This window comes from Tursiops truncatus, chromosome X (assembly GCF_011762595.2).
Source record: "Tursiops truncatus isolate mTurTru1 chromosome X, mTurTru1.mat.Y, whole genome shotgun sequence".
Classification (NCBI taxonomy): domain Eukaryota; kingdom Metazoa; phylum Chordata; class Mammalia; order Artiodactyla; family Delphinidae; genus Tursiops; species Tursiops truncatus.
This window is the reverse complement of record NC_047055.1, coordinates 37,249,971-37,276,742: the sequence shown is the minus strand read 5'-3', so window position 1 is coordinate 37,276,742 and position 26,772 is coordinate 37,249,971. Positions and strand designations below refer to the sequence as shown.

At 43.2% G+C, this 26,772-nt stretch overlaps 1 protein-coding gene across 5 annotated transcripts in view; it reads right to left on the bottom strand.

The window, feature by feature from the left end:
• The window catches only part of COL4A6 (collagen type IV alpha 6 chain), a 282,926-nt gene that overhangs the window by 132,188 nt on the left and 123,966 nt on the right, over positions 1 to 26,772 (bottom strand). For all 5 annotated transcript variants that reach the window (XM_073798855.1, XM_033849132.2, XM_033849133.2 and 2 more), the window contains one exon: positions 25,500 to 25,583. In XM_073798855.1, coding sequence (XP_073654956.1) covers positions 25,500 to 25,583 — 84 coding nt within the window. The remainder of the gene's footprint in view (positions 1 to 25,499; positions 25,584 to 26,772) is intronic.

The following is a 26,772-nucleotide window of genomic DNA, read 5'->3' as shown; positions in this document are numbered from 1 at the left end:
TTGGCTTTACTGCATGCAGGAGAGTGGACCCAAATTTGGTTCCATAACAAGGAAAGAGTCTTCCCCTGAGGTCACAGTCTGGAGTCCAAATCAGCACTGTAGGTTCTATCTCAACTCCTTCCACCAAAGCATTTCTTTAGGTTGTTAGTTTGCTATATGAAACTCCTATGTATGTTATACTTCAAAAATCACTATTATTTGGTGTAAAGAATAATGATGGTGGTGATGCTAATAATAGAGAAGCAGTGTGATTACAGGAGGAGAGAGCTTTTTGGGGAGAAAGTGGAAATATTCTACTGCAATGTCTGTGCAGAAGGTTATTAAAACATTACTAACTGGAGAGCACCCAGGCCTGACTTCTTGTAGATTTTTTGGTCTGAGTTGCTCAAGACAGCACACAGAGCTAGTGCAAAAGGCTCTATGGGAAGACTCAGTGAGCCAGTCATATACTTGGTTTGTACGGCACCTTGAAAGAACTGCCATTTTTCAGCAATAGTTTCTTGCCTAACAAAAACAGATCAATTGCATGTCCACCTACCATCTCTTGCAAATAACAGGTTGTATCTATCATGGTCTAAAATTTCCTCCATCAGGAAGAAGGCCCTGATGTTCCAGGGCATGCAATATGGATGCCCCTGTGAAAGTTAGTTTCAGCTGCAGGTGTTAGTGACTTTATTAGGAAAGAAAGAAAGTGAGCTGTTTCAGGACTAGGGCATAAACACATTGAATGACCCCACTGTCTTGGCCAGGATAAACATAGGCATAAGTCAAACAAAATGTTAAACTCCACCTTTAGCTTGGTGTCACTGATTGGGGAAATGGAGCAACTCTGGCAGTTTGATATAAACTCAAAATTATATGGAGGTATGGAGGTTGGAAGTCAAACAACCTCAAACCAAATTAGCCAGATTTTAATTTTTTTTTTTTTTTTTTTTTTTTTTTTTTTTTTTTTTTTTTGCGGTACGCGGGCCTCTCACTGTTGTGGCCTCTCCCGTTGCAGAGCACAGGCTGCAGATGCGCAGGCTCAGCGGCCATGGCTCATGGGCCCAGCTGCTCTGCGGCACGTGGGATCTTCCCGGACCGGGGCACGAACCCGTGTCCCCTGCATCGGCAGGCGGACTCTCAACCACTGCGCCACCAGGGAAGCCCTAGATTTTAAATTTTTGAGTATGAAAAACACTGAGGTGTGTCTTATTCAGATTGTTTTTAAGCCAGGAATCATAATATTATTCAAACTGGATCAGGACCTCTCCTGCACTGATAGGAGCCTGAACTTGAAAAGTGGTGGCTAGTTGCCCCCCTATTTTGGTTCTCCCATTCTTCACTAAGTAGTAAAACTCTGACATTTTAACTGGGCACATAGCCACCCAGAATAAAGACTACGATTCTTGATCTCACTTTCAGATGAGTATGACCCTGAAACTATATTCTGACCAACTGGATGCAAGGGAAAGTGATGTCATGTGATTTCTAAGTGTCTTTAAATGGAGGGGCATACTATTTTCCCTTAGTCTCCAAACCTGCTGGTTGGAATGCAGATATGATGGCTGGAGCTAGAGAAGCCATTTTGGATCATAAATTGGAAACCATACGTTGAGAATGGGAGAGCATCAAGACAGAAGGAGCCTGGGTCCCTAGGGATCATGGAGATGCCATACAAGCCCTCAACTACCTATATGGACTTTTACATCATCTCAGACATTGAATTTTTCATCTCTAGAAGTTCTATTTTGGTCTTTTTAATGTCTTCCATATCTTTATTTCACATGCTTAATCCTTCCTCTAGCTTCTAGAACATATGGAAAATAGTTATAATAACTGTTTAAAAGTCTTTGTATACCAGCCCCATTATCTGTGTTATTTCTGTGTCAGTTTTAATTTATTTCTCTCCTTATTATGGGTTATATTTTCCTTGTTTTGGATGCCTGGAAGTTTTTGATTGGATGTCAGATGTGAATTTTGCCTTGTTGGATAGTCTTAGGCTTTGTTCTGGAACACAGTTAAGTTACTTGGAAACAGTTTGAGCCTTTCAAGGCTCTTTTTTAAACTTCATTAGGCAGGTCTAGAGCAGCCTTCAGTCTAGGGCTAATTTGGCACCACTACTGAGGCAAGACCCTTTTGAGAACTCTGATACTGTGAATTATGAGATTTTCCACTCTGGCTGGAAGGAACAGGCACTATTTCTAGTCCTGTGTGATGATATCTGTTCCTCTTGGGTGGTCCTTTTCCTAGTCTCATGTACATGTGTTGATCAGTATTCAGTTGAAGAGTCAAGGGGGATTCTGCAAATCTCCAGAGTTCTTTTTCTGTACAGCTTTCTCTTCTCCGGTACCTTGTCCTGCAAATTCTAGCTGCCCTGGTTTTCCCAACTCCCGGTTCCATAGCCTCATCCACCTGGCCCTGCCTGGATTCCCTCTCCCTGTATCACTGACTGGAAACTCTTTCCAGGCAGTAAGCTGGGGCAATCATAGGGCTCACCTTGTTTGTGTCCTGTCTCTCAGAGATCACTGTTGTTTCTTGCCTGGTGTCCGATGTCTGAAGACTATTGTTTTCATTTTGTCTGGTTTTTCACTTGTTTCAGGCAGGAGGGTAAATCCAGTCCCTGTTACTCCATCTTGGCCAGAACTAGGGACTTTTACATCAGAGAGAAATAAATGACTGTATTGTTTAACCCACTGTTATTTTGGGTTTTCTGTGATTTGCGGCCAAGTCTAATCCTAACAAATACAGGGCTGATCCTTGATTTATTTAGAGCAGTTTCTGACTTTAATATAGAGAAGCTAAGATTTTTAGAATAACCAGAGACTTGAATAGCGCCTGAGTAAGGTCAAATACCTGGATGAAAACTGAAATTTCTGTCATTTCCCATGAGAAGAGTGGTGCTTAAGCAGCCAAATCAATTCCAGCTGGTGCCAGTTGACAAAATAAAGTACATATTTTTACTCAGTACGATTAATTTCTCATTCATGGAGACAGTACAATTAGAGAGACATTTATTCCATAAACTTTCCCTGAACATCTATGGTAGCCTAGGCACTAGGCTATATTCTAGGGATACATATATATGTATAGACTGGGACATACGCTTCCACCAGCAGGTCACAATTTAGATAAGGAACCCCTTATTTAGATAAGATCTCTTGTCATGTGAATAGCTCATGAATTTGTCTAAGAGGCTTACTGCCAGCTTTTTTTTTTTAATAAATCTCATCTTCTATTTTTTTTTTAATTAGGGAAAATGCCTTTTCAACCCATGGTTCTGCAGTGAACCATGTAATTTATATTTTCAGTAATAAGGTAATTTATACTTGTGGCATAAAGAAGCTTCTCCTGGAACAGGATATTCATGTAAACTCAAAACTTTACCAGTATCAGTGCAATGGAGAAATATGTTGGATACCACCCTAACCAAACGATCGAGTTTACCATTATCAATAATGGTAAAAATGACATGTTCTTCCTGTTGTGAGGCACTGAGAAGGATATAACATTATGGAAAACAAAAAAGTTTAAGCTCAATGTATTCATGAGAAATAATCAGAGGAATCAAATTGAGAGACATTCTGCAAAACATCTGGCCTGGACTCTTAAAAAAATGTTGATGACATAAAAGACAAAAGAAAAAAAAGTGGGGTGTGCAGTTCTAGATTAAAGGAGACCAAAGATACTGACAATTAAATGCAATTCATAATATTTTATTGCATCAAAAAAAAAAGCTGTAAGGACATTACTGAGACAATTGGGGAAGTGCAAATATAGACTTTATACCTGTCTGTGGTATCAGAGTTGTACTTCCTGAGTGTGATGACTATATTGTAGCTATATAGGATAGTGCCCTTGTTCTTAGGAGACTCTTACTCAAGTATTTAGGGGTGAAGAGTCAAGATATCTGCAAATACCTCTCAAATAGTTCATAAAAATAGAGTTATAAAGTAGATGTGGGAAAATATTAAGAATTGGTAAATCTAGGTGAAGGCTATATGGGCGCTCATTGTTCTACTCTTGTAACGTTTCTGAAGGTTTGAAAATGTTCAAAATAGAAAGTTGGTGGGAAAATGAAAAGCTTGACAAGCAGGGAAAAAAAAAGTTTCTCTCATTCCTATGACAGGTGTTAGCTTTGGCTTTACTGAGAGGTTTCATGAATGGCCAGACCTGGACTTGCAGGCAGTAACCAGAAGCTCCTCTGTTCCCCTGGGCCTTGCCTTAAATTATCTCACCGGCTGGATCCTAACCCATTAACTTATACTCCCTTCCCCCTCCCTTTTTGACATACTAAAACCAAGCTCCTTGAATAATGCCCATACTTGAATTCTCACTGAGTTTATATACGCTCAGGAAAGCAACTGATTCAAAGTTGGTATTCTGCTTTTAGTGGTGCATTGGAACTGGTCTGCCTTGGCTTGTACTGGCTAGCATTGGTTCACAGAAGCCAATCACAATGGTAGTTTGAAATCAGGCCTGGTGGAAATATTTACGACATGACGTCTGCACATGCTACAAATCAGGGTCCCTCTACTCCCTCTCCCAGAGCCAGTGGCTAAACATTCACCAGAACACTACTGACTTTCAGCCTTACTGTATGAGAAGTGTCTTGCAGACCTTGTAATTGGTTTACAGCCTTACTAAAGAATCTTGAAGTTCTCTGAGGCTTGCTAACAAATATCCCATAGATTGTTCCCTGGTGTCCTCTATTTGGCCTAAGAGTAGGCTTTGACTAAACTGAAGATGTACGTAAGAAGAAGGTTGTCTACAGTAAAAAGAAAAAAAACTGTTGCCAATGTTCTCAAAAAAAGCCAAAAGGCTTTTGACTGGGTGGCAATTTAATAAAGTGGAAAAAGAGTGCTGGACCAGGGGACAAATGGCGCTATCACTTACTGACTGTATACACTTAGGCAAGGCGGTTAACCTCTCTGAGCCACAATTTTCCCATCTGTAAAATGGGAGTATTAATTGAAGTACTATCTCATGGATAGTACTTTTAGGGGATTCCCGTATCTGTCTTTTCAAGTTGAGACATATAATCAGTCACATATAATCACCAGAGCTAATGTTTAATGAGTGTTTACTAGAAGACAAGCATTGTATTAATTTATTTAGAAATATAATCTCACTAAGACTTCAAAATTCTACAAATTTGGAATTATTAATACTCCCCTAATCTTAGAATTGTGCCCCAAAGCGATGTAGTGTGTGCCTAATACATGTTTATTATTACTGATAATCCCTTGTATTTGCGAATAATTGAATATAGTCTGCAGAACAAGCTGGTGAGCAAACAAGGTAAGTGTGTATAGCCATAACTAAGACTGAAATTAAGTATCTTGCTAAGAGGCAGCAAAATAGGGAGTAGGGCTTCCCTGGTGGTGCAGTGGTTGGGAGTCTGCCTGCCGATGCAGGGGACGCGGGTTTGTGCCCCGGTCCGGGAGGATCCCACATGCCGCGGAGCGGCTGGGCCCGTGAGCCATGGCCGCTGAGCCTGCGCGTCCGGAGCCTGTACTCCACAACGGGAGGCCACAACGGTGGGAGGCCCGCAAAAATAAATAAATAAATAAATAGGGAGTAGAATTAAGCCCTTTGAATTCCCAGCCCAGTGCTCTGCTTCCTGTGTGACTTTGGTCATGACACTACCCATCTACCGGCCTCAGTTTGCTGAGTCTGGGTGACTAATGCATCCCAGTGTGCACAGAAATTTCCCAGTTTTAACGCTTCAACTCCCACATCTTGGGAAACCCCTTAGTCCTGGATAAACCAGGATGATTGGTCACCCTACTTGAGTCCACCCTCTCGTTCACAGAATAGATCCAGGCCTCTTCCCAAGAAAACCCACCTAGCTCTGCTACCTAGCTATCTCCTCATTCCTTCAGATCTCATTAGCATCCTATTTAGGAATACTTTCTCAGTCTTTTTTGTGGGCTCTTCTTCCTCTGCCTGTCCAAAATTTCCCCCACAATTCTACCTCTTGGTGATAACCACTGCTAATTTTGTGGTGTATGTTCTTCCAGTATTTTTTTTTACAGTTAGATATATATTATAATTATCATCATTACAAACTTGAGATCATACTGTACAAATACTTGTTGCCCATAATTCCCACTTAACATTATATCATAAGCGTTTTTCCAAGTCATTAAAGATTCTTCAAAGAAATATCTTATCATCGACTACATTATTCCACTGCAAGGGATATACCATATTTCTTTACTTAACCATTCCCCTACTGTATGACATTTAGGCTTTTTCCACTTTTTAGCGTTATACATAGGGCTCTGACAAATATCTTCATTCATAAATCTTTCTGTACTGCTTTATTTCCTTCAATTACATTTGTAAGAGTGGAATTACTGTGTCAAAGGCTGTGAACATTTTTAAGGCTATTGATACACATTGCCAAAATGCAGAGAGGATTAATTGGGAAGGGAAATTGGCAGCATTAATTTGGAAGACACATTTGGAAATTGTTTGAACAGTATCTGGGTGATTGTGGAACTTCATTTTATAAATGGCTCTGTGGAAAGAACTTAGATTACTTTGGAAAGCACTTTAAAGTTAACATCTAAGAAGGTGAAAAAATTGTGAATAAAAAGTTTAGTCAATGTATATTGTATTGTTTATTTTAGGTGGCATTTTATAATTAGATGAAAAAAGAATGATACAGCAGGGATCCCTTTTATAATCATTATGTAGACTGTACCTGTGTCCATTATAAGGCACAAGCCTTAATTTTATTATTTGGAATTATTATAGTCCTACTGTAAGTATCTTTGCTAATATGAGAAATTGTTGGTCATATTTTAAATTCATTTGATATAGTATCCTTGGTTTGAAACATAGCTCCAATTATAACATTATTCTTTAAGGAAGTAATCTTCTTCGGATGTTATTTCCAGGATTGCATTTACAGTAAAAAGTGGGCACCGCTTATACCACCGTTCTTTCCTCCTTCCACTGACCACTAGAGGGAAGAAAGCATTCAGAGGTAGTTCACAGTATTATCTCCACCCTCCAAAAAGAGCAAGGTGGTTTCCAACAGAGGCCACCCATCTACCACAGTCTTCAGCGCTTTCCTTCTGAGCCTATTTCTGTAGCACCCAGACTCCATCCTTGCAAAATGGGGCCACCTTTTAGAAGAATTGTTGTCATTTAATTTACCAGAAGGCTACATAGCTCTTTAGGGGACAAAGAGCCACCTCCTCCTGCTTGTCATATTTTTTTTTATAGATCAAGGGAAGCAGATAAGAAATTTAAAGGTAGAGTGATAGGAGCTATTATTCTATTTGTGACCACTGAAAATTAGAATATATGAGGCAGTTAAGACAACGTCTCTGATACTGATACTCTCAGCCCCACCTCAGACCCTCAGCATATTCTTCCTACCACAAAGTAGAAAAAACAATGACCCCAAGTTCAATAATTCTCTGGCTAAGCAGCGAGTCAGCTTTATCGCTAGGATCATTTTATCCTTGTGCCTAAGTCTCCAAGTGTGTGGCCTCTGGTTACCAGCAGTACTATAGTGTTTGGGGAGGCATTCATATGATGCAGTGGTTGAGGGCATGTATGTTGGACAGATCTGGGATTTAATCCCAGCTTCACCACTTTCCAGCACTATGATCCTTTGTTTCCTTAACTTTTAAAATGGGGAAGATTATGCTACTTACCCTTATAAGATAGTGGTAAGAATTAAATGAGATAATGAATACACAGTAAAGCCCTTAGCAAAGTGTCTGTTTATATGGTAAATAAATAATGGCAACTATGCTCATGGGTCAAGTTTGGGTCTCTGGTGTTTGCTCCTGGATTGTGTTGGGGCACCCTGCTCTTTGGACCTTTGCTGACTGCTCCTGTTTGCATTGGATGTTGAAATTGACTTAAAGCCTAACCTGATAACCCTGCTTGAAATCTCTATTCCAGGTTCTCATCTTAACCTGCTAACTCTAAAATAGCCCATGGGTTATACTCTCAGCTATATTTGGGCCTTTGACCTCTATCCAACCACATGGGTCTGCCAGGACTACTTGATCTCCTCAGGCAGGTCAGACCCAACTGGACACTGTGCCACTCCTGGCTGTGCTCAATATCTTCCAAGTCAAGTTTTGCTTTTTGATGACAACAGGGAAATGCTGTGACTGCTGTGAGGAAGGCAACCAGAGATTTAATGCCAGAAGGGATCTTTATGCTTTTAGTTGATTAACCTGGCAAGAGTTTGCAGGAACTATTTAACTTGATTGGTATACTACCTGGCAAACTATCATTCATTTCCTTGCATAATAAATGCTTTTTTTAATCAACATTTGCCCTGTGGGCCTGCAGTCTAGAGAGATTCTAGGCCATATATCTTAATGTGTGCTCTATAATTCTGCATTCTACCCACCCACTGAAGCCACCGAAATAACTACTGCCATTTACTGAGCATGTACTCTGTTTCAAGGCATTGCATTATACATTTAGCGTGTATATGCCATTTAGCCCTCATAGCAGACCTGTGATGCGTGTGTACCATTATTATTTTTTGGCCACTCCACGTGGCGTGTGGGATCTTAGTTCCCCAACCAGGGATTGAACCCACGCCCGCTGCATTGGAAGTGTGGAGTCTTAATCACTTGACTGACAGGGAAGTCCCGCATGTATTATTATTATTATTATTTGCATTTTACAGCTGAGGAAACTGACACTCACAGGGGCGAATTGCCCAGAGTAACACATTTAGCATGGGGAAACCAGACTGGAACTTAAAATCTAAGCTTGACGTCAAAAGTTTTCTTCAGGGCTTCCCTGGTGGCGCAGTGGTTAAGAATCCACCTGCCAATGAGGGGAACACGGGTTTGAGCCCTGGTCCGGGAAGATGCCACATACCGCAGAGCAACTAAGCCTGTGTGCCACGACTACTGAGCCTGAACTCTAGAGGCCGTGGGCCACAATTACTGAGCCCCCATGCCACGACTACTGCAGCCCGCACGCCTAGAGTCCGTGCTCTGCAACGAGAAGCCACCGCAATGAGAAGCTCCCGCACAGTGGAGAGTAGTCCCCGCTCGCCACAACTAGAGAAAGCCTGCGCGCAGCAATGAAGACCCAATGCAGCCAGAAGATAAAAAATAAGTCTTGTTCTTATCACTATGCTAAATGATGGCTTACTGTTAAACAAAAGTAGGCCTAAGAGAGTATAACAAATTAAAGTTTTATAAGTCTTTTAGACCTTCAATGCAAAGTCAAGTCACTAGCTGAGAAGAGATTTTGACAGGGGAACTGTGTGCTGTATATTAGTATGTATATGAAGGCGGTGTGAGCAGGAGGAGGGTGGTTGCTAGGGATACCAAAGCCATTAATCCCACGAGGGATAAAGGAGAGGAGGGCAAGAAGTGGAAGAGAGAAATAAGAAAGTTACGACTTTTCCCTTTAGTGTCCCTGTTGGTGGAACCGATAATGGACCATGGTACAAATAAAGGACCATCAAGGGGATAGAAAGAGATATATGGGTTTGGGGCCCAGAGAGATCTGCCTTTGACTCTCAGTTCCACATGAAAGAACTCTCAGTTCTTACATGCTGTGGGAACTTGGTAAATCACTTAACCTCACTAAATCTTTGTTTTCTCATTTGTAACATGGTGTTTAAAATAAATACTTACTCCCCATGGCTACTGTGAAAATTAAATGAGACAGGGTGATGAAATGTAATGGAAGTAGATAGTTGTGATGGTTTTGGGCAGCCTTGTGAATGTACTAAAAACCACTGAATTGTACTCTTTCAAAGGGTTAGCTTTCTGGTATGATATTTATATCTCATTAAAGTATTGAGACAACATACGTAAAATACCTAGTACAATGCCTGGCACATCGTAAATACTTCATAAGTGGTGACAACTATTATTATCTCGTTGTTATGTGTTATCACTTTTATGACGGCGACCATGAAAAAGATGACAATCATTTCCTCGGACAGCTCTGAAAGCAATGTCTATATCTTAGTAGGAAAAATATGTCTCTGTGAGCACATTAGTCGACATGAGGAGATGAGTGGGTGGTTTCTGGACACATTTAGATCACAGATGGGACTACTAGGCTAGGAGCTCATTTGGCATCTATAGAGGGCTCAGGGGACTCGGGCAGCTGGGTCACCTTTCCAGAATGAATTACAACTTCCCCCCTTGGGCTCTATCAACACTTCTTTCAGGAGCCTTGGCTATCTGTGGGCCCAGATGGGTATTGGAGGGTCTTTGACAAATAATAGTAGAGCTGCCAGAAGTCACCAACAGCACAGCCAGTTGGAAAATCATGGTGGCCTTTATGTCACTTGTATGTCACTTGTGTATTTATTCAGCACCTACTGGAAGGCTTAAAAAAACAAGCCTGTTGAAAAGGTTTAGAAAATTTAGAAACTAAGTTAATTTTTAGAAGATCTCTGAGTTGATGGCAAGTTCACACCCAAAGAAAATTAATGCTGATTTGAAAATAAAGTTGTATTACCATAATTCCTTTTGAAGTCAATGGTTAGAGTTTTGTGGATTAAAAAAAAAAGTCTTCGGTTGTTAATGTAAACCAGGTTGCAATTTTTCTCTGCACTTGGCCAGGTCCCATCTGGCAAGTTACAGATAGGCTGAGCCATCTGTAAAGCAGGTTGGTTACTGCACATGGGCTATAATGCAATGCAAGTGAGCAGGGGTGTAGGTTTTAGATGGTCAGGGACTGAAAACATATGGGTTTTATTTAATAGAATTTCTTAGGGTCCAAGCTACGGACATTTCGTTTGGAGTAGGTGGTGAAGGAAAGAAAGGAAAGGCTAGTCATTACTTAATGCCACAGTTGGCAGTAGTTAATGGCATGAATATTATAAAAACCAGTCATTCCATTTTTAATGGAAAAGAGAATCTTGGTTCAAATAGCCTATTTGGTTATTACCTCATTTTCACTAAAATGCTGACAAATTATGTTATTACAATGATCAGCAACACTTAATAGATGTTTTGAGTGTTCACAAGTTTTCTAATAAAATTTGGGTTATGTACTTTTTCTAATGGCTATCCCTAAGGAGCCAAATCCTCAGGCTAACATAAACGCCACTTGCAAATTTGTACAGATGCTAATAGGAGCTGATTAGTGTACAAAGTTGCTCAAAGTTCAAGATGACTGAAAATGAAGTGCAACCAGTACTGTGAGTCAAGTGAATTTATGTTGCTTTTTACTCTGTCAAGTCCAACAGATAAGCTCTGTTCATGCTAACATTTGGTCACAGTCCCACTTCTCCCCCATACTTGGGAGAGGAGGAATTGAGATGATTAATGGGTGAGAACTGCTACTCCCTACCTTTTATGGTCTCATCATTTATGAAGAGGGGAGTGGAAATGGCTAAGATGTGACTCCCTTCTGGATGCCTGTTCCCATGAGACTCTAGCCACCCACCCCCACCCCCGATCAAGCTCTTCCAAACCTATTTCTCCTCTAAGGTCCTGCTCTAGGCTCGTGCCCTCGTCAAGTACTCTCATCCAGAGCAAACTGTTTTCTGGATATATACCCAGATTTGGATATATACCCTGCTATTGAATAAAGCTAAACGTTAATCCGTGCTCGAGGCTCATAGCCCAGTAGGGGAGAAGGATAATAATAGCAATAACATCAGTGGTAATAGTTGTAGTAGTACTGGTAACAGTGACCGGTTGTTAAGTGCTTGATGTGTGCTAATCACTTTACATACATGATCTCATTTAATCCTTAAAATAAATATTATTCATTACTTTATTCATTCAACAAAACAAAACAAACCAGACCAAGTCCTCCTCCTCTTGGAGCAAAGCTTTCTACATTGAGGTAGGAGGAGAATCAAAGGAGTGGTGTCCTGGAAGCCAAGCAAAGAAAGTTTTTCAAGAAAGAGGGAGTGAAAAGCCATTTCAAATGCTGATGGCAGGTCAAGTAAGATGAAGACTGAGACACGGTCGTTGCAATTAACAAAGTGGATGTCACGGGTGACATTTATAAGAAAGGAGTGGTGGCAAAGAAAGCCTGATTAGAGTAGGTTCGAGAGAGAATGTGAAAAGTGGAGATTTTGAGTATAAACAACTATTTCAATGAGTTATGCTGTAAGAGGAACAGAGATACAGGGCAGTAGCTATAAGAGAAGGTGGAGTTAATGGAGGATTTGGGGAACTAATAGCTAATAATTAGTAGAGCACTTACTTTGTGCCAGACACTATGCTAATGGCTTTATATGTTTTAGTCTATATATTATAACAACACTGTGAGATAGGTACTATTACTCCAGGTCACCGATGAAGAAACTAAAGCTTAGAATGGTTAAGTCATTTGCCTAACACAGGATTTCTCAACCTTGACACTCTTGACATGTTGGACCAGGTAATCCCATGTTGTGAGGGACTGTCCTGTGCATTGTAGGATGTTTACCAGCATCCCCGTCCTCTACTGATTAGATGCCAGTAGCACCCCACCAATAATGGCGACCAAAAATGTTTCCGTACCTGGCCAAATGTTCCCTGGGGGGCAAGACTGCCCCTGGTTGTGAACCACTGGGTAAAGACCACACATCTAGTAATTGATAAAGCCAGGTCTTAAAAGATGGGCTTATCTGCCTCCAAAACCTGTGCTCTCAACCACTGTACTTTCTTGTACTACCAAAATGGGAAATTTCCCCTACCCTGTTCTGCGTACCTGTGAATCCCTGGGAAGTGGGAAGAATATCTGGTCACTGGGTTAAGGGCATTCCTGCTCACAAGTTCCATGGTTCAGTACACACACCCCTGGCCTTCATAATCAAGGAAAACTCCTTGGAGCTTAAGTCTCTTCCACACTATGGACCCCATACATAAGATGAAACGGTTGGACGACATGATCCCCCGAGGTGCTCTGGCTCTGCCATCCTGCAGTCTAAGTGCCTAGGTTTTCTCATGAGGCAAATGCTTTTTTTGCGAGGGGGAGGCCAAGGTATATTTGAGGACTTTCAGTTTGGAAGCTGGTCCACAGTTCCCAGGTTGTGTTTGTTTCCGTGTTTGCTTCTTCCCCACTGGCTTCTCCCATGGCTAAGGGCCGGCGGGCCCTCGGTTTGGGCCGTGAACGCGGTGGGGCGCCGGGTCGGTGGTTCAGGGCCGCCCCGGGCCTCCCCCTCTGGCTGCGGAGGAAGTTGTGTGTCTCCTCCCGGCCGGTCCTCCTCCCCTGGGAGGCAGCCTTGCGAAGCGAGCTGAGCGGCCCCCTGGGAGACCCGGCCTCCGGGCGCGGGGGGCGGACTGGGTGTGGGAGTGGGTGCTGGCTCGGGGCCCTCGGGGAGTGGGGGCTTCTGGGGACCCCGCGAGGAGCCCGTGCCACTCCCGGGCAGGCGGGCGGGCGATGAGCTTCCCCTCAGGGATCTGGGACACTGGGGCCTGGGGGCAGCTTGTCATTAGGCTGTCGAGGAGCCTGGGGGAGACGAGGGGCCAGGGGCTCTGCTACAGCGCCTGCTCTGCTTCCTCCAAGGGACCTGGGAGGCCTTCAAGCCCGGCCCCTCATTTCACACGGGCGGGAGGAGACTGGCTTCCATCCTGCTCTTAGCTATAGCCAGGCTTGGGCCTGATTTGGAAGGTAAACTCAAAGAGAGATTCGTGTGTCTTACCCCGGTGCCAGTCATTGGAACCTTGGCCCCAGGTGCCGGGACTGGATTCATCAGGCATTAAGCTCTGTCACATGCCTCAAAAACCAGCCCTCTGTTAGGCATGGTGGGACTCCCGGTATTTCTGCGCTGCTGAGCCTCTCTGAGTCTGTTTCTGAGGGGTGGTACCCTTGGGGTTTCTGGGGATCAATACTAATATCTCTGTGGATGTACAGCTTGAGGTACGTTTTTAAATTCATGGAGTGTCTGCGCTGGTTTTAAGAATAACAAATGTTGCTCTATATGGACACGTGTGGCTTTTCTGTGTGTGCTCAGTTAATCATTCTTCAACTGAATTGCAAAGGCTGTGTTTAACCCCTGGCTCCCCTCCCTTCCTGAGCTTTGTGAAGTTTAAGGCTCTGTTCTTACAGCACAGGGGCCCTGTCTGGGGAGCCTGTTTAGACCTGTCTCTTCCTTTTGTTTGCTTTCTTTTTGTCTCTCTCTGGGGAAACCTGGCTCCTGAACCCTGGTTACCCCTCATTCCATTCAGGGCCTCACAGCCTGTTTCTCCACAGCTCCCTGCTTTGCTCAGAGCTTTACTGGCATTCCCGCAGCAACATGTGAAGGGGGCAGCAACCACTGACTGGTGTCAACCCCAAGAAGGAACCCAACCAAAGCAGTGGAATGCCAAGTTGCTCCAATTACTTGAACTAGAAAAGACATGTACAGGGCCAGAGACCATGGTTTCTTTGATATGGCTGATAACCAAACATATACATTAATCTTCCTGGGGTCTAAAGGAACGAACCTTGTTTCCTCTGGGTTTTCAAAAATTAAGGAGTAAAACTAACCTTGTAAAAACTGTAAAAGCTGTCATAGCAAAGCCGAGTGCTTAGTTAAGTCCACAGAGCCTGCTAAGGTCCTAGCTGGTAGGACCAGGATAAGGGAACCATTCTAAGGTATTCTGTAGATTTCTCCGCTGATCAAGCTTTAAGATCTGTCTTATGTGAACCAGTGCCTTCCTTCTTTCATGATTCCTCAAACCCCACCTTTCACTCATAACTCCCACAACAAAATGCATCAAGTAGGAAACAGATGCTCTTTCAGAACCCACTGAGGTGGCCTTTCTCCCTGGGCATTGTAGTAACTGTAGGAGCTTTTAGCATGTGATGGAGAGAAGCACCTTACTGTCCTCTCTGTAATCAAAATAAGGTCACTTCAGTGCTGCTGATTCCACTTGGTTTGGGGATGAGTTTTCCTCAGTTGGGATCAGTAGAGACTAACCAATGGGGATACTGGTTTCCAAGGAGTTAGAGGAATGTGGTGGAAAGGAACTAGTACCATCGTTCAGTTCATAAAAAACAAAAAGGTGATACCTTCAATGAAGACGAGCCTTCATCGTCAAATCACTGTTTGAATGTGTATGCATCTCTGCGTGTGTTCAAGGTTGGAGAGAATCATTTAAGAAAGATAGAATCTGAGCAGCAGAAAATGCAAAGTTTCCATTCTGCTGTGCTAGGGGATTTTGGACATGCCACTTAACCTCTAAAAATAGAGAGCATTCTATCCACCTATCATGTCTCTCACTCTAATCCACTCTGTACAGCCCCCATCAAATTAATCTTCCTAAAGAAACATTTTTGTCATAATATTTTAAAAAATAGTTTGTTTAATCACTCCAGTCTATACCAATACCTCCTTTTGAGGACTTGTGCTCTCTGGCACTCAGACTTCCAATCAGATGATGTAGCGCTGTGTACTTAAGGGCTGCTGCTGGCTGTGGTGTGTGTGTGTGTGTGTATGTGTGTATGTGTGTAGTCTCCCTAACTCTGGTGCTTGTGATATGTCTGCATTCTCCGGAGTGCCTGCACCCCCCCCCCCCCAGAGTGTTTCCTTAAATGTTTGTGTAGTGGGTTTGAACCTGATGCAACACAATGAGAAAAACAAAATGCAGAGCATAGTCTAGGACCTCTACCTCTATAAGCAAAGGTGGTCACTAAATAACTGGCCATTTGCCTTATGTGTTAAAATAAAAGCTCTTTTGAAAAGACGACAGTGAGGTAAATTTCTGCAAAGCAATGCACATTTTTTCCCATCGACTTCTATAGCTTAAGAGAGATGCCATGCAATTAATTTTGTTAAACATTCTTGGAAGACTTCCATTAATGCAAGTCTTCTCAGAACAGACACCATATTATTTCCTTGACATATACTTGGTAGTTCCATCTCTACACATTTCTAACTCCATTGCAGAGAACTTCCATACAGCGAGTGGCCTACATAAAGGGACAGACCTGTATCAGAGCTGTAAAAACTGATGTGACACCTCACAAAACTTTCATCTGTGTAATCACAGATGAAAACCAGGCTTTCCTTATGCACGGATTTCAGTTTCTGTGACTTTTAAAAGACAGGGATATTAGGAAAACATTTTAAAACCCAGACAAGGATATAAACAGATGCTATACACATGGTCAGGGCTTACTTCTCACTGGGGCAGGGAAAGGACGATTGATTTGCTGAGATCTGGTCTACATCTTCTTGGCATCTTTTTCTTCTCCACTACAAGTATTCCTCCATTCACGACAATCTAATCAAGATGAGCTCAGCTGATTATGGCCATGAAATTAAGAGGCCATTTGACATGGTGGAAAGAACGCTGAGCAGGGGGATAGAATACTTGGTTCAAATCTCAGCTATGCCACTCGCAAGGGACCTTGGGAAAGTCTCTTAACCTCTCTGAAATGGCTTCTTCTAAAAGTCTTCACGTTTAAAGAGAGGGAAAGAGCATTCACACGCATGGTTTAGAAACCACGATATGCCACTTGAGGCTTGGATCCAACCTCCCAGGCTTGAGATTTTATGATTTTTAAATTTCTTTGCTGTCTCACCTCTCCCAGCTCCTGAGATATCCATTGCTTTATTTTATATAAAGTTGTCAAGGTGAGGCTCTAAAGTTGGTGGCATGGCTGTTCGATAGGGAAAGAACAAGAGATTTGGGGACAGTTATTCTTTTTCTTATCTCATTTATTATCTCATCTCAAGTTCTTTTGCCTCTGCTCGTGGGTCCCATCTATTTTAAGTATGGTCTAGGCCGGTGGTTTCCAAGTCTTTCTGATTGCACACCCTTTTCAGTTAAAAGAAAATTAGAGCAGGGCTTCCCTGGTGGCGCAGTGGTTGAGAGTCCGCCTGCCGATGCAGGGGACACGGGTTCGTGCCCCGGTCCGGGAAGATCCCACATGCCGCGGAGTGGCTGGGCCCGTGAGCCATGGCCGCTGAGCCTGCGCGTCCGGAGCCTGTGCTCCGCAATGGGAGAGGCCACAACAGTGAGAGGCCCGCGTACCACACACACACACACACACAAATGAGAGCATACTTTATATATATACACACTATATTATTAATGATTATATAAATTATATACATGTCCTACTCTGCATATATATGTACCTACACATATATTATGAAATGCACACAAGAAATAGAAAATGTAAAAGGATGAGCTAAAGATGAAATAAATAGCATGTCAAATGTCTTGTTCATTGTATTATTAGCTAATATTTCAAGGCACCATACACACTTAGGGAAAGATCTTTCATTACTGAGAATGGGTATAAATCCATATTTCATTTAGTCTTCTTGATTATTCTTGCATCATTACTTTTTTGCTGACTTCTTGTCAGGTATGATTAGGTTGCTGTGCTTTTTACCTCACAATGAGGCTGATGGAAAAACTCATTCAAGTAGTAAGAGAAGTGTGAGCGCTGCCATTTTCATGTGCTTACATTATTGGTACTATCTTTTTTTTTTTTTTTTTTTTTTTTTTTTGCGGTACGCAGGCCTCTCACTGTTGTGGCCTCTCCCGTTGCGGAGCATAGGCTCCGGACACGCAGGCTCAGCGGCCATGGCTCACGGGCCCAGCCGCTCTGCAGCATGTGGGATCCTCCCAGACCGGGGCACGAACCCGTGTCCCCTGCATCGGCAGGCGGACTCTCAACCACTGCGCCACCAGGGAAGCGCAATTGGTATTATCTTCAATACATGGTTTATTTGCAGGAATCTTCTTAAGACACTTGTCCATTTTGTGAGGGTTAATGTAGTTAGATAATATAATCCGTAAATCCGCTTAACTGGGCCCAAGGAGGTAGCAATACCTCTGGTATACATAGAGGAAAAAAAAAAAAGTAAGGGCTCCAGGGTCAACCCTTCCACCTGTGGGCTCCCATTCTTCCCTCAGAATACCTTACAAAGCATATGCAACAGAGGGTGCCAGTGACAATACGTGTATTGCATATTTGAAAGGCTTAATAGTAGTGCTAATAATAGCTAATATTTAGATAGCACTTGGTGTACTATACACTGTTTTAAGCACTTTACATAAATGACATTGCTTTAATCCAAATCTTAATTTCTTTCTAGATGTTTTCAATTTAAATGGAAATAGAAGTCGTAATATTTCCTTTCACACTGATTTTTACAATGGACTGATTTGCATGTGCCAACCTCCCCCTCCACCCAAACCCACCAATTTTGGAGACCACTGATCCAGGCCTTGAGATTTAGAATCTCTGGAGAAGTGCAATGCTTCTGTAAGTACATCTCAGCCACTCTTTCCGATCTCCTGCTGCTATCATTTCACACCTGCTCATAGAGGACAGAAAACAGGGACTGGTGACACAGGAAGCACTCCGAGGCAACTGAAAGCAGAGAGCAGTAACTGGGTGAGGAAAATGAGAATGAGGGATGGAGAGCTAGAAACGCTAGAGCCGGAGGGAGGGAAGCCGGGAAGGAGAAAGAAGGAAGTTAGAGACCAGAGAAAAACAAGGAGAGGAGAGGAGAGGAGAGGAGGGTACATCTGTGGAGGGAAGATGAAGGCAGATTCTGGGAGAGGAGAGACTACGTCACACATTAGCAGGCAAGATCCTCACCCATGTCTTGATATCCAATGTCTCTGACATATGGATGAGCAGGGCAGGACAAGGAAACTGAGCAGTCTCTAAAGATTTGTACACACGACTTGTCCCCAGAGGAGAGGCCTATGCAATTTATTCAAGCAATGCAAAGATGGGGCCATGCTTAACCTGAAGAGTATGTCTCTAAAGCTAGAACTGCAGGCAGGCCAGGCAGGGAAGCTATTTGGGGGGTGTGTGTGGTGAGTCGACATCCCTGTGACTCTCTTCAGATCACACCAGCCAGATGGCCAAGGAGGAGAGCACGGCACATTCCTGCAGGGGTGCAACTTCAGCTGTTAGGCGCTTCTAGCATCGGCAGTAAAAAGCCATGGCGAGTGATTTACGTCTGATGCAGCTGCCAAGACACCACTCCAGAGGGTAGAACACTGTCAAAAATGGCCCCCCGTATCTCACTGCCACACTAGAAAGCACGATAAGACACTTGAGGGGCAAGGAACTGTCATGGTACAGTAGCACGGGGTCTGACTTCGATCATCAGAGCTGGTGGGTTCTTTGAGATCACCCTGCCCAAACCCCTCACTCTTTTGACTGGTAAACTGGGATGCTGAGAGGGGAAAGCAGCAGCCCAATGTCATCCAGTTGGCAAAGCTCAGGCATGGCACTGAGGTCTCTGGCTACCTAAAGCGGTGCTCTTGACTCCACAGCTGCATATTAATCTCCTCCTCCAGCTCCTTTGCTCCTCTTTAACAGAAGCCTCCCTCACTAGTACGGATAATATGTTCCATAAATCCCACACTGTCCCAATATAATCAAAGAGAGGATTAAGATAACCACAAACATCTGCTGGGCTACGAGTGCATCTTGACTCTGGGCAGAGACACTAACTTTTAACATTACCATCAATTATCCTTGACCCAAACAACTATATTTAAAATACACAGGGCTCTTTGATATTTTTTACTTCCCTCCCCTACTGTCACCCAGTGGCTACTTCCCTGTGCAAACACTTTTCCTCTCCCCCCACAAGGAAGAGGAACAAGGGAAACTCAAGACCATCAACTTTGCATAAGGTTAAGCAAAAGGTTTGGTGGAGAGGAGGGTGAAATCAATGTCAAAAAGAAAGGTTGTGATTATCTTTCACTCACGATTATTCATGAATGTCCTCACCTTGGAAAGAGAACGAATTGCTGGTAGTAAAACAGAGTAAGAAGCAATCAGGGTTTTCAAGGTCAAACAGAGGAGTTAGGTAGAGCAAAATCCCAAAGCAAGCTATGGGAACCAGAGTGTGGGCAAGAGCTGGGATCCTTACAGCTAACAAGACCTAAAAAAAAATATGGCAATGACTGCCCTGGCTCTTTGCCTTCTTTTAGCAGAATGGATTCCTCTCTAGACAAGAGACTCTCATCTGCTTCACAGCAACCTAAGAGCTAATCCAGGAGAGCAGGGCTGGAACCATACCCAACCAAACTGGTTGGTTGGTTGGTCAGTCCTTCATGAAACAATCTGTACTGCCTACTGCCCCTGCAGAGTCTAAGGAGACCAAATCTCTGCCCCTTAGGAATTCATAAGATAGTGGAGATCAGACAAGTCATTAGATTGCTGTAGTTCGGCATGAGAAGAAGGATGAGAAGAGTAGATAACCTTCGATCATGGAAAGCTTCTGAGGAGGTGAAGTCTGTGTTCAGTTTTAAAGGATGGGTAAAGAGAGGCAAGTCAGCAGAAAAAGGGTAGAGCCAGTGGAAGTACATATAAAGTGGAAGTACATGTAAAGGGAGTAGCAGGTATAAAACCTGGAATGTAGTAAATAACATAGCAGGTTCTGTGAACTATAAATAGTTCGGTTTATGTGTAGGGTTTTGTTTTGTTTCTTTTTCCGAAGAGGGAGGCTCCTAGCGATGAGAGGTAATGTTGGAGAGGTAGTCAAGGGCCCTGTCATGGAGGACTTTGTAAGCCTGCTAGAGTTAAGATTTTATTGTGAGATCTATGGGGAGCCATTGAGAGACTTTAAGCAAGAGTTTTGTGATCATATTTATGTTTTGGAAAGATGATGACAGCAGAGCGGCAAGTGGACAGTAAATAGTGGGACTGGGGGTTGAGAGACCAGTCTGGAGGCTATTACGGCAGTTCAGGTAAGAGATTATACAGGCCTGGATTGGAGAAAAATAGGTATGGAGAAAAGTGGATGGATTTGAGCTCAATTTAAGAAGATAAATAGATGGGATTTGATGACGAATTGGAGGTAGAGAAAAGCAAGAGAAGACAAGAATGACTCCTGGGTTTCTGGCTTGAGCAATGGAGTGCTTGGTGGGGCTGAGATGGGGAAGACATAGGTAGGATTTAGGAAGGAACATGTCTGGTGGGAGTTGCTGGTTGAATTCTGTGTGATACATATTTGTGGTGCCAGTGAAACTCCAAGCAGAGATATCCAGCAAGAAACTGATAATGCTGATCCGAAGCTACAGAGAAAGGTCTGAACTAGAGATAGACACTGAATATCTATCATCGCATGAGTGGTAGCTGAGATCTCTGGAATATATGAAACCACCCTGGGAGAGGCCTACAGTGAGAAGAGAAGTAGGATGAGGATAGAACGCTGGGGAGTCCCAATCAGAATAGGAAAGAACCAGGAGAGAAGAGCACGATGAAATCCAAGGGAACCGAGAGTTGCAGGAAACAAGGGGGCGTCTCGTGCAGCAAAGTCAAAGAAGATAAGAATGAAAAATGTCCATTGTTTTTGGCAACAGGAAGGTTAGTGGTGACCAGCATTAGCAGTGAGGCCAGCCTTCAGAGGGGCAAGACGCCTGATCCGCAGGCAGCTGGAGCAAGGCCCGGCCACCCAAGGAGGTCATGCGCATTATGAGCTTTCGCTTTGGAACTGGAGAGGCTAAGGACACTGGCTGGCCAGGGCACCCAGAGAGAACAGAAAGATATTTTACCGGAATTGCCTAATTCAGGAGAAAATGGAACCACCTCTGGGTACTCTCAGTAGCCATGGCGCCAGTCAGCTGACACAGGGAATGCCAGCTGTTTGCAGGAGGAGAGTAAATCGAAGGGCTGGTGGTGAATGCATCTGGGCTCTGGAATTCATGGGAAACACACTTTGTGACAGAGAAGCAGCAGGATGCAGGCAGGAGATAAGGAATTAAGAACCCTGGGCTGTTTCTCGTGAAACTCAGGCTAGTCTCATAAACTCTCTAGCTAGGACATAGCTTCCACAGCCATAAAACAGGGGCCAACAGCCCTTACCTAGGTGGGGAATCCAAACATTCCCTGTGGTTTGGGATTCTCTGTGATAATGCACCCTTAGATGGCATGGCTAATCAGGAGCTCTCCATGCTTTATGTAAACACCAGAACACTTAAAACAGGGAAAACTCTGAAACGCTATTAAGGAATAGTAGACTCAGAACAAAACAAACAGTCCCGCCTGCTCCCAACTCAGACAGACACCCGCCGGTAATGCAGAGACAGCTTTCAAATCCAGTAGGGAAAAGAGAGCAAGGGATGGAAATGTCAAGCTACAACGATTTGATCAATCCAATGGCAGAAGAAAAAAAAATAACCAGGGAAGAGAACAACTCAAAAGAATGGTTTTTCCAGATAACAACACTTACCCGCAAGAAAGAAAGCTTGAAGTCAAACATTAAATCCAAATTTAAATGTCCAGGGGCGGGGGAGAAACACCTTTATTTAACATTACTAGGCATGTCATTTTTTAAAGTTGCCATTCTCCTAAAGTAGGCTAAATAAGGTTTAGCCGCTGACAGGCTAGTGACCTTGGGCAAATCACTTATCAGTTTATTTGTTGCATACAGATAATGATACAGACCCTGGGAAAAGATGCTTTGGAAAGCACAGAGCAGTGCAGCAACGCTAGGCAAGGGCTTTTTACCAGGCATGGCATGCCTTCGAGAAATCAGTTTGAGATGGCTTAAAGCCCAAAAGGGTTGGATCACAGTTGCGCAGGAGTGCTAGGTGTTGTGTAAATGTCTTAATCAGTTCAAGAGGCCTTTGGCAAAGGAAAAATACACACTGCCCAGCAAGCTACGTGCTTGATGTCTCCCCAAGGCAGGAGGCAGGCCCTGCAAAGGGCTGCAGCATATCTCAGGGGTGAACCAACGTTCCGTTCCCCTCCCAGCTCGCAGAGCTGGAGAGAACAGCTTGAAATCCAAAAGGGGCCCTCTTCTCAGCTAAGGAAAACAGTCTCAAATCTTTCTGACATCTGCACAAAAGGGGTACTGAGGGGCTGCCCTGCAGGGTCAACAGTGCTGGGTCCAGTTTAAACAATCCTGCTTGGCCCTGGGAACGCGAGAGGGTAGGGAAGATGAGTAAAAAGGACCTGGCTGCGTGGGCAGCTTCAAGCATCCGTGTGCACAGGATCGGCCCCATGTGCACTGGCCTCCTGATCTACTTGGGAAATAGGACATTCCTGCTCTTGACTCATGAAATACAGCTTGGTCTGGTTCACTAACCTTGACAAGCGTTCCCAGAAACTTCAGGCTTCACAAATAAAGTTTTAGGAGCATATCTGACTGTGTGGACACCGAGTCTTTTAAATAATGACGAAAAAAATCTGTGCGGTGATATTCTATTTTTCTCCATCCCACGACCCTTCAACCACTCATGTTTTCAAAGGAGAAGCCAGATTAGGGCTCCAGATGTTTGGAATCCAAATGAGAGCTCCTCACAGAGGAAATCTACCGCCTTCTATCTTCAAAGATCAAAATCTCAGCCAGGGGTGAAACAATGAGGTCATCGTAGGCATGTTTGCCTGGTGTAGGACTGACCTCTGTTCAGAATATACAAGAATTTCTAGTTTTAAAGGCTCCCCAGCCCCACAAACAGTTCAGAGTTGTTTCTCAGTTCCCTGGCTGCTGGGTCTCTCATGCTCCATCAGGAAATGCCCTTTTGTGTCAAACTTCAAATCTCATCTGCTTCCACTTGGGCCATTTTTACTTGCTGTATCTTTGCAGGGGTAAAGTAAATCAATAAGAATCACCCTTTAGGAAAGTGGGGAGAGGATATGTCCAGGAAATTCACGGAGGAAATACAAACCTGCAATGAATATGTGAAAAGATGCTTAAACTTACATGTAGTCTGGGAATTGAGATGATTTTCACCCATATTAACAAAAATATCAAGTGATGGCAAGGGTATAGAAACATGGGCCCTCTTGTACAACAATGCTGATGTAAATAAATTTGAATAGATACTCTGTGGGGTAATTGGTCATTGGCTTTTAAAATTAAAAATGCCCATTACCCTTACATCTGGTAATTCGTATCCTTAGCGTCAACACTAGAAATGAGTACAAGGACGACTGTTCAAGGATTTCTACTGTAGCACTTCCATTTTTCAAAATAGCAAAAATTTGGAAACAAACTATGTGTTCATCAAAAGGCAAATGGCTAGATTAAACTTTGGGGTGGAGGAAAAGATCTTAAGGACATATTATGTGACCAAAGAAACCAACCCAAAACGGCATAGTATACTTATGACTATAGTTTGGGAAAAAAACCCCAGAAAATGAAACTATTGTCATACATATTCATACCTATCTTTGATCATGCACAGAAAAAGACCAGAAAGACAATAGTGGGACCGAGAGAACATCAAGGGAGACTTTTGCATTGTCTGTGTTGCTTGCTGTTGTTTAAGAACATATTCATATATTTGTTGTAGAATTATTTTTTTTCTAAAGTGTTGCCTAGATATAGATCAGAGGAAGAACGTGGGCCTCGCTGGCTGTAGTGAACACGACTTCCCTGGGAGACAGCAGTGGGTAAAGTAAATAGGCGAGAAATCAAAAGACCCAGGTAATAGCCTGAATCTGTCATCAATCTGCTGTGTGACCTGGGAAGTCATTTTCCTTCTCAGAGACTGTTTCCTCTACCATCTGTGGATAAGACGAGAAGCTCACAAAGATACCTTCGCTTTCTAATATTTTATGATTCCCTAAGTCTCTGCCTTTAATGTATAATATGTCTGGTCCCTTTTGATGAAGAGATGGCTTTTTATACTTTTCCTTCAAATTCTGGCATAGTTTGACATTTCACTGTACTGCAAATGGAAAATAATGAAAGAGGAGGTAGAGTGGTCACTCTGTTCCCTGTTCGGCTATGTTTTTAAGGGTTTGGTTGACCTATTTATGCTACCTTCCTTTGACAATGTAAGCTCTTAGGCTGGTTTGAATGTGATGAGAGTGTAAATACAATGCTGCAAGTCGGAAGATCTCAATTCTACAGGGTGGCCATAAATTTTGAAAACGCAGATAGGATTTTATTTTTTTTATGGATTGATCCCCCCCCTTGAATACTTTTGCTGAGTTATACTAAAGATGCAGGTTTCTTCAGTGCAAATCAAAAATACAAATCATCTGGGGCAACACATCACATATGCATATACGAGGATTGATAGAAATGCTGTATCAAGGCACTGTGTTCATTGCAATTTGCACAACAATTTGAACTGGTCATGGCTATTAAAGGACAATACATTGAATAAATCACTTAATGTTTTGAAACGTGTCCTATGCCTTAATATAATATCTATAAATCATTCTTTATGTATAGTCACCTATATTTCTGGACTTTATGGCTACCCTTGATTTTGGATGAAGCACATCCCTAGTCTGTAGATAACGATTGGACCGCTTGTCCCCCAGAGTGGTAGGGAAGAGCCTATCTGTAAATGAGCTATGAAAATTGATGTGCATCTACAAACATATCATAATCTGGTTCTGCACAACTTAATTGCCTTTTGGAAATACCCCAGATGAAACTTTGAGGAAACTTCGCTATTGAGTCAATGAAAGAAACCTCTTCCCGGTCCGTCAGAGACTTTGACTAATCTAGTTCTGCCTATCATTAGTCAGCAAAGCTCCTTCCAGCTGGTCTTCATCACTTTGCTTGTTCCATGAGGTCATAAGAGAAAATTCTAAGCAGTTTAATTCTAAAGAAAACACACACACTTCAGATATCAGCTCCTGTGACTATCTGTCTTTCAACAATGAAGGAAGCAACTTACTCGGGCTCCTTTCTCAGGAGAGCATTTACAGCCCCCAATGCAGTCTTGGCCTCCACATGGCTTTCCATAGGGCTTCTTCTCTCCCTATTAAAAACAAGAAAAAAAGAAAAAAGTGAACCATGTGAAGCAAGAAGCAATGCTGCCCAGGAAGCATACCCCTTAGCCACACTCGTCCTAACGAAATAAATCAGAGCAGCTTGGCGGTGTCATGAGTCCCATGAACTAAAAAGCCATCTTAAGCTAGCACCCTTTTAGGTCAGGTCTATACCTCACTATATAGCCAGCTTGGTAGCTGGTTGGGGAACTGCGACATCTCCCCACATAGGTAGAAATTCCAGCCACAAAATACAACAGCATTTCTTTACATGGGGCTGGAAATAGACTCTAGCTGTATCCCTAAGCCCCGCTGGACTTATATATTTGCACTCATTGAGAAAGCAGCAACTGTAGCAGAGAACCTGAGAGAAATTCAAGTGCCAGAAATGTAATGATAGATGAAAATAGCCACCCTGTACTCTGCCCTCAGAATTGTTCTCCTCAGGGTCCCACTTTCAGCACAGCATTCAAACCCCTGTGCCCAGTTAGTCAGATCCAAGTTTCTCAGGTGATACTGAACACTATTCCCTAAACTCTCCAATCCAACTTCCTTTTCCCTTCTCTGCTTTTTTTTGGGGGGGGGGGGGGACCGCGCTGCGTGGCCTGCAGGATCCTAGTTCCCCAGCCAGGGAACGAACCAGGACCCCGGCAATGAAAGCGCCGAATCTTAATCCCTGGACTGCCAGGGAACTCCCACCTTCTCTGTTTTATGATGATGATTATAACAAGGTGAACTTCTCCAAAGTCCCCCGCATGACCTGACATGTGCTGACCCTCTCCAACCTGTTCTCCTCACTCTCTCCCTGGCTCACTCTGCTTCAATCACACTGGTATTCATGCTATTCTTTAAACACTTAAGCCTGTTCCTGCCTCAGGGCCTTTGCCCCAGCTGTTACTTCTGCCTGGAATGCTCTTCCCCTAGATGTTTTTGATCACTGGCCTCTTTTTATCAACCTAGTCTCAGTTCAATTGTCTATTCTCAGAGAGGCCTTTCCTGACCACTCAACCTAAAGTAGCCCCCAGTTACTTCCAATCATAGCACTGTTACCTTTTCAACATTAAACATTCTGTCTCCCCCCCCCCCCCGTTAGAACGTAAGCTCCATGTAAGTAGGGACCTTATCTGTGCTGTCCAACACTGCATCCCCAATGTCTAAAACAGTGGATGGCATGTGAAA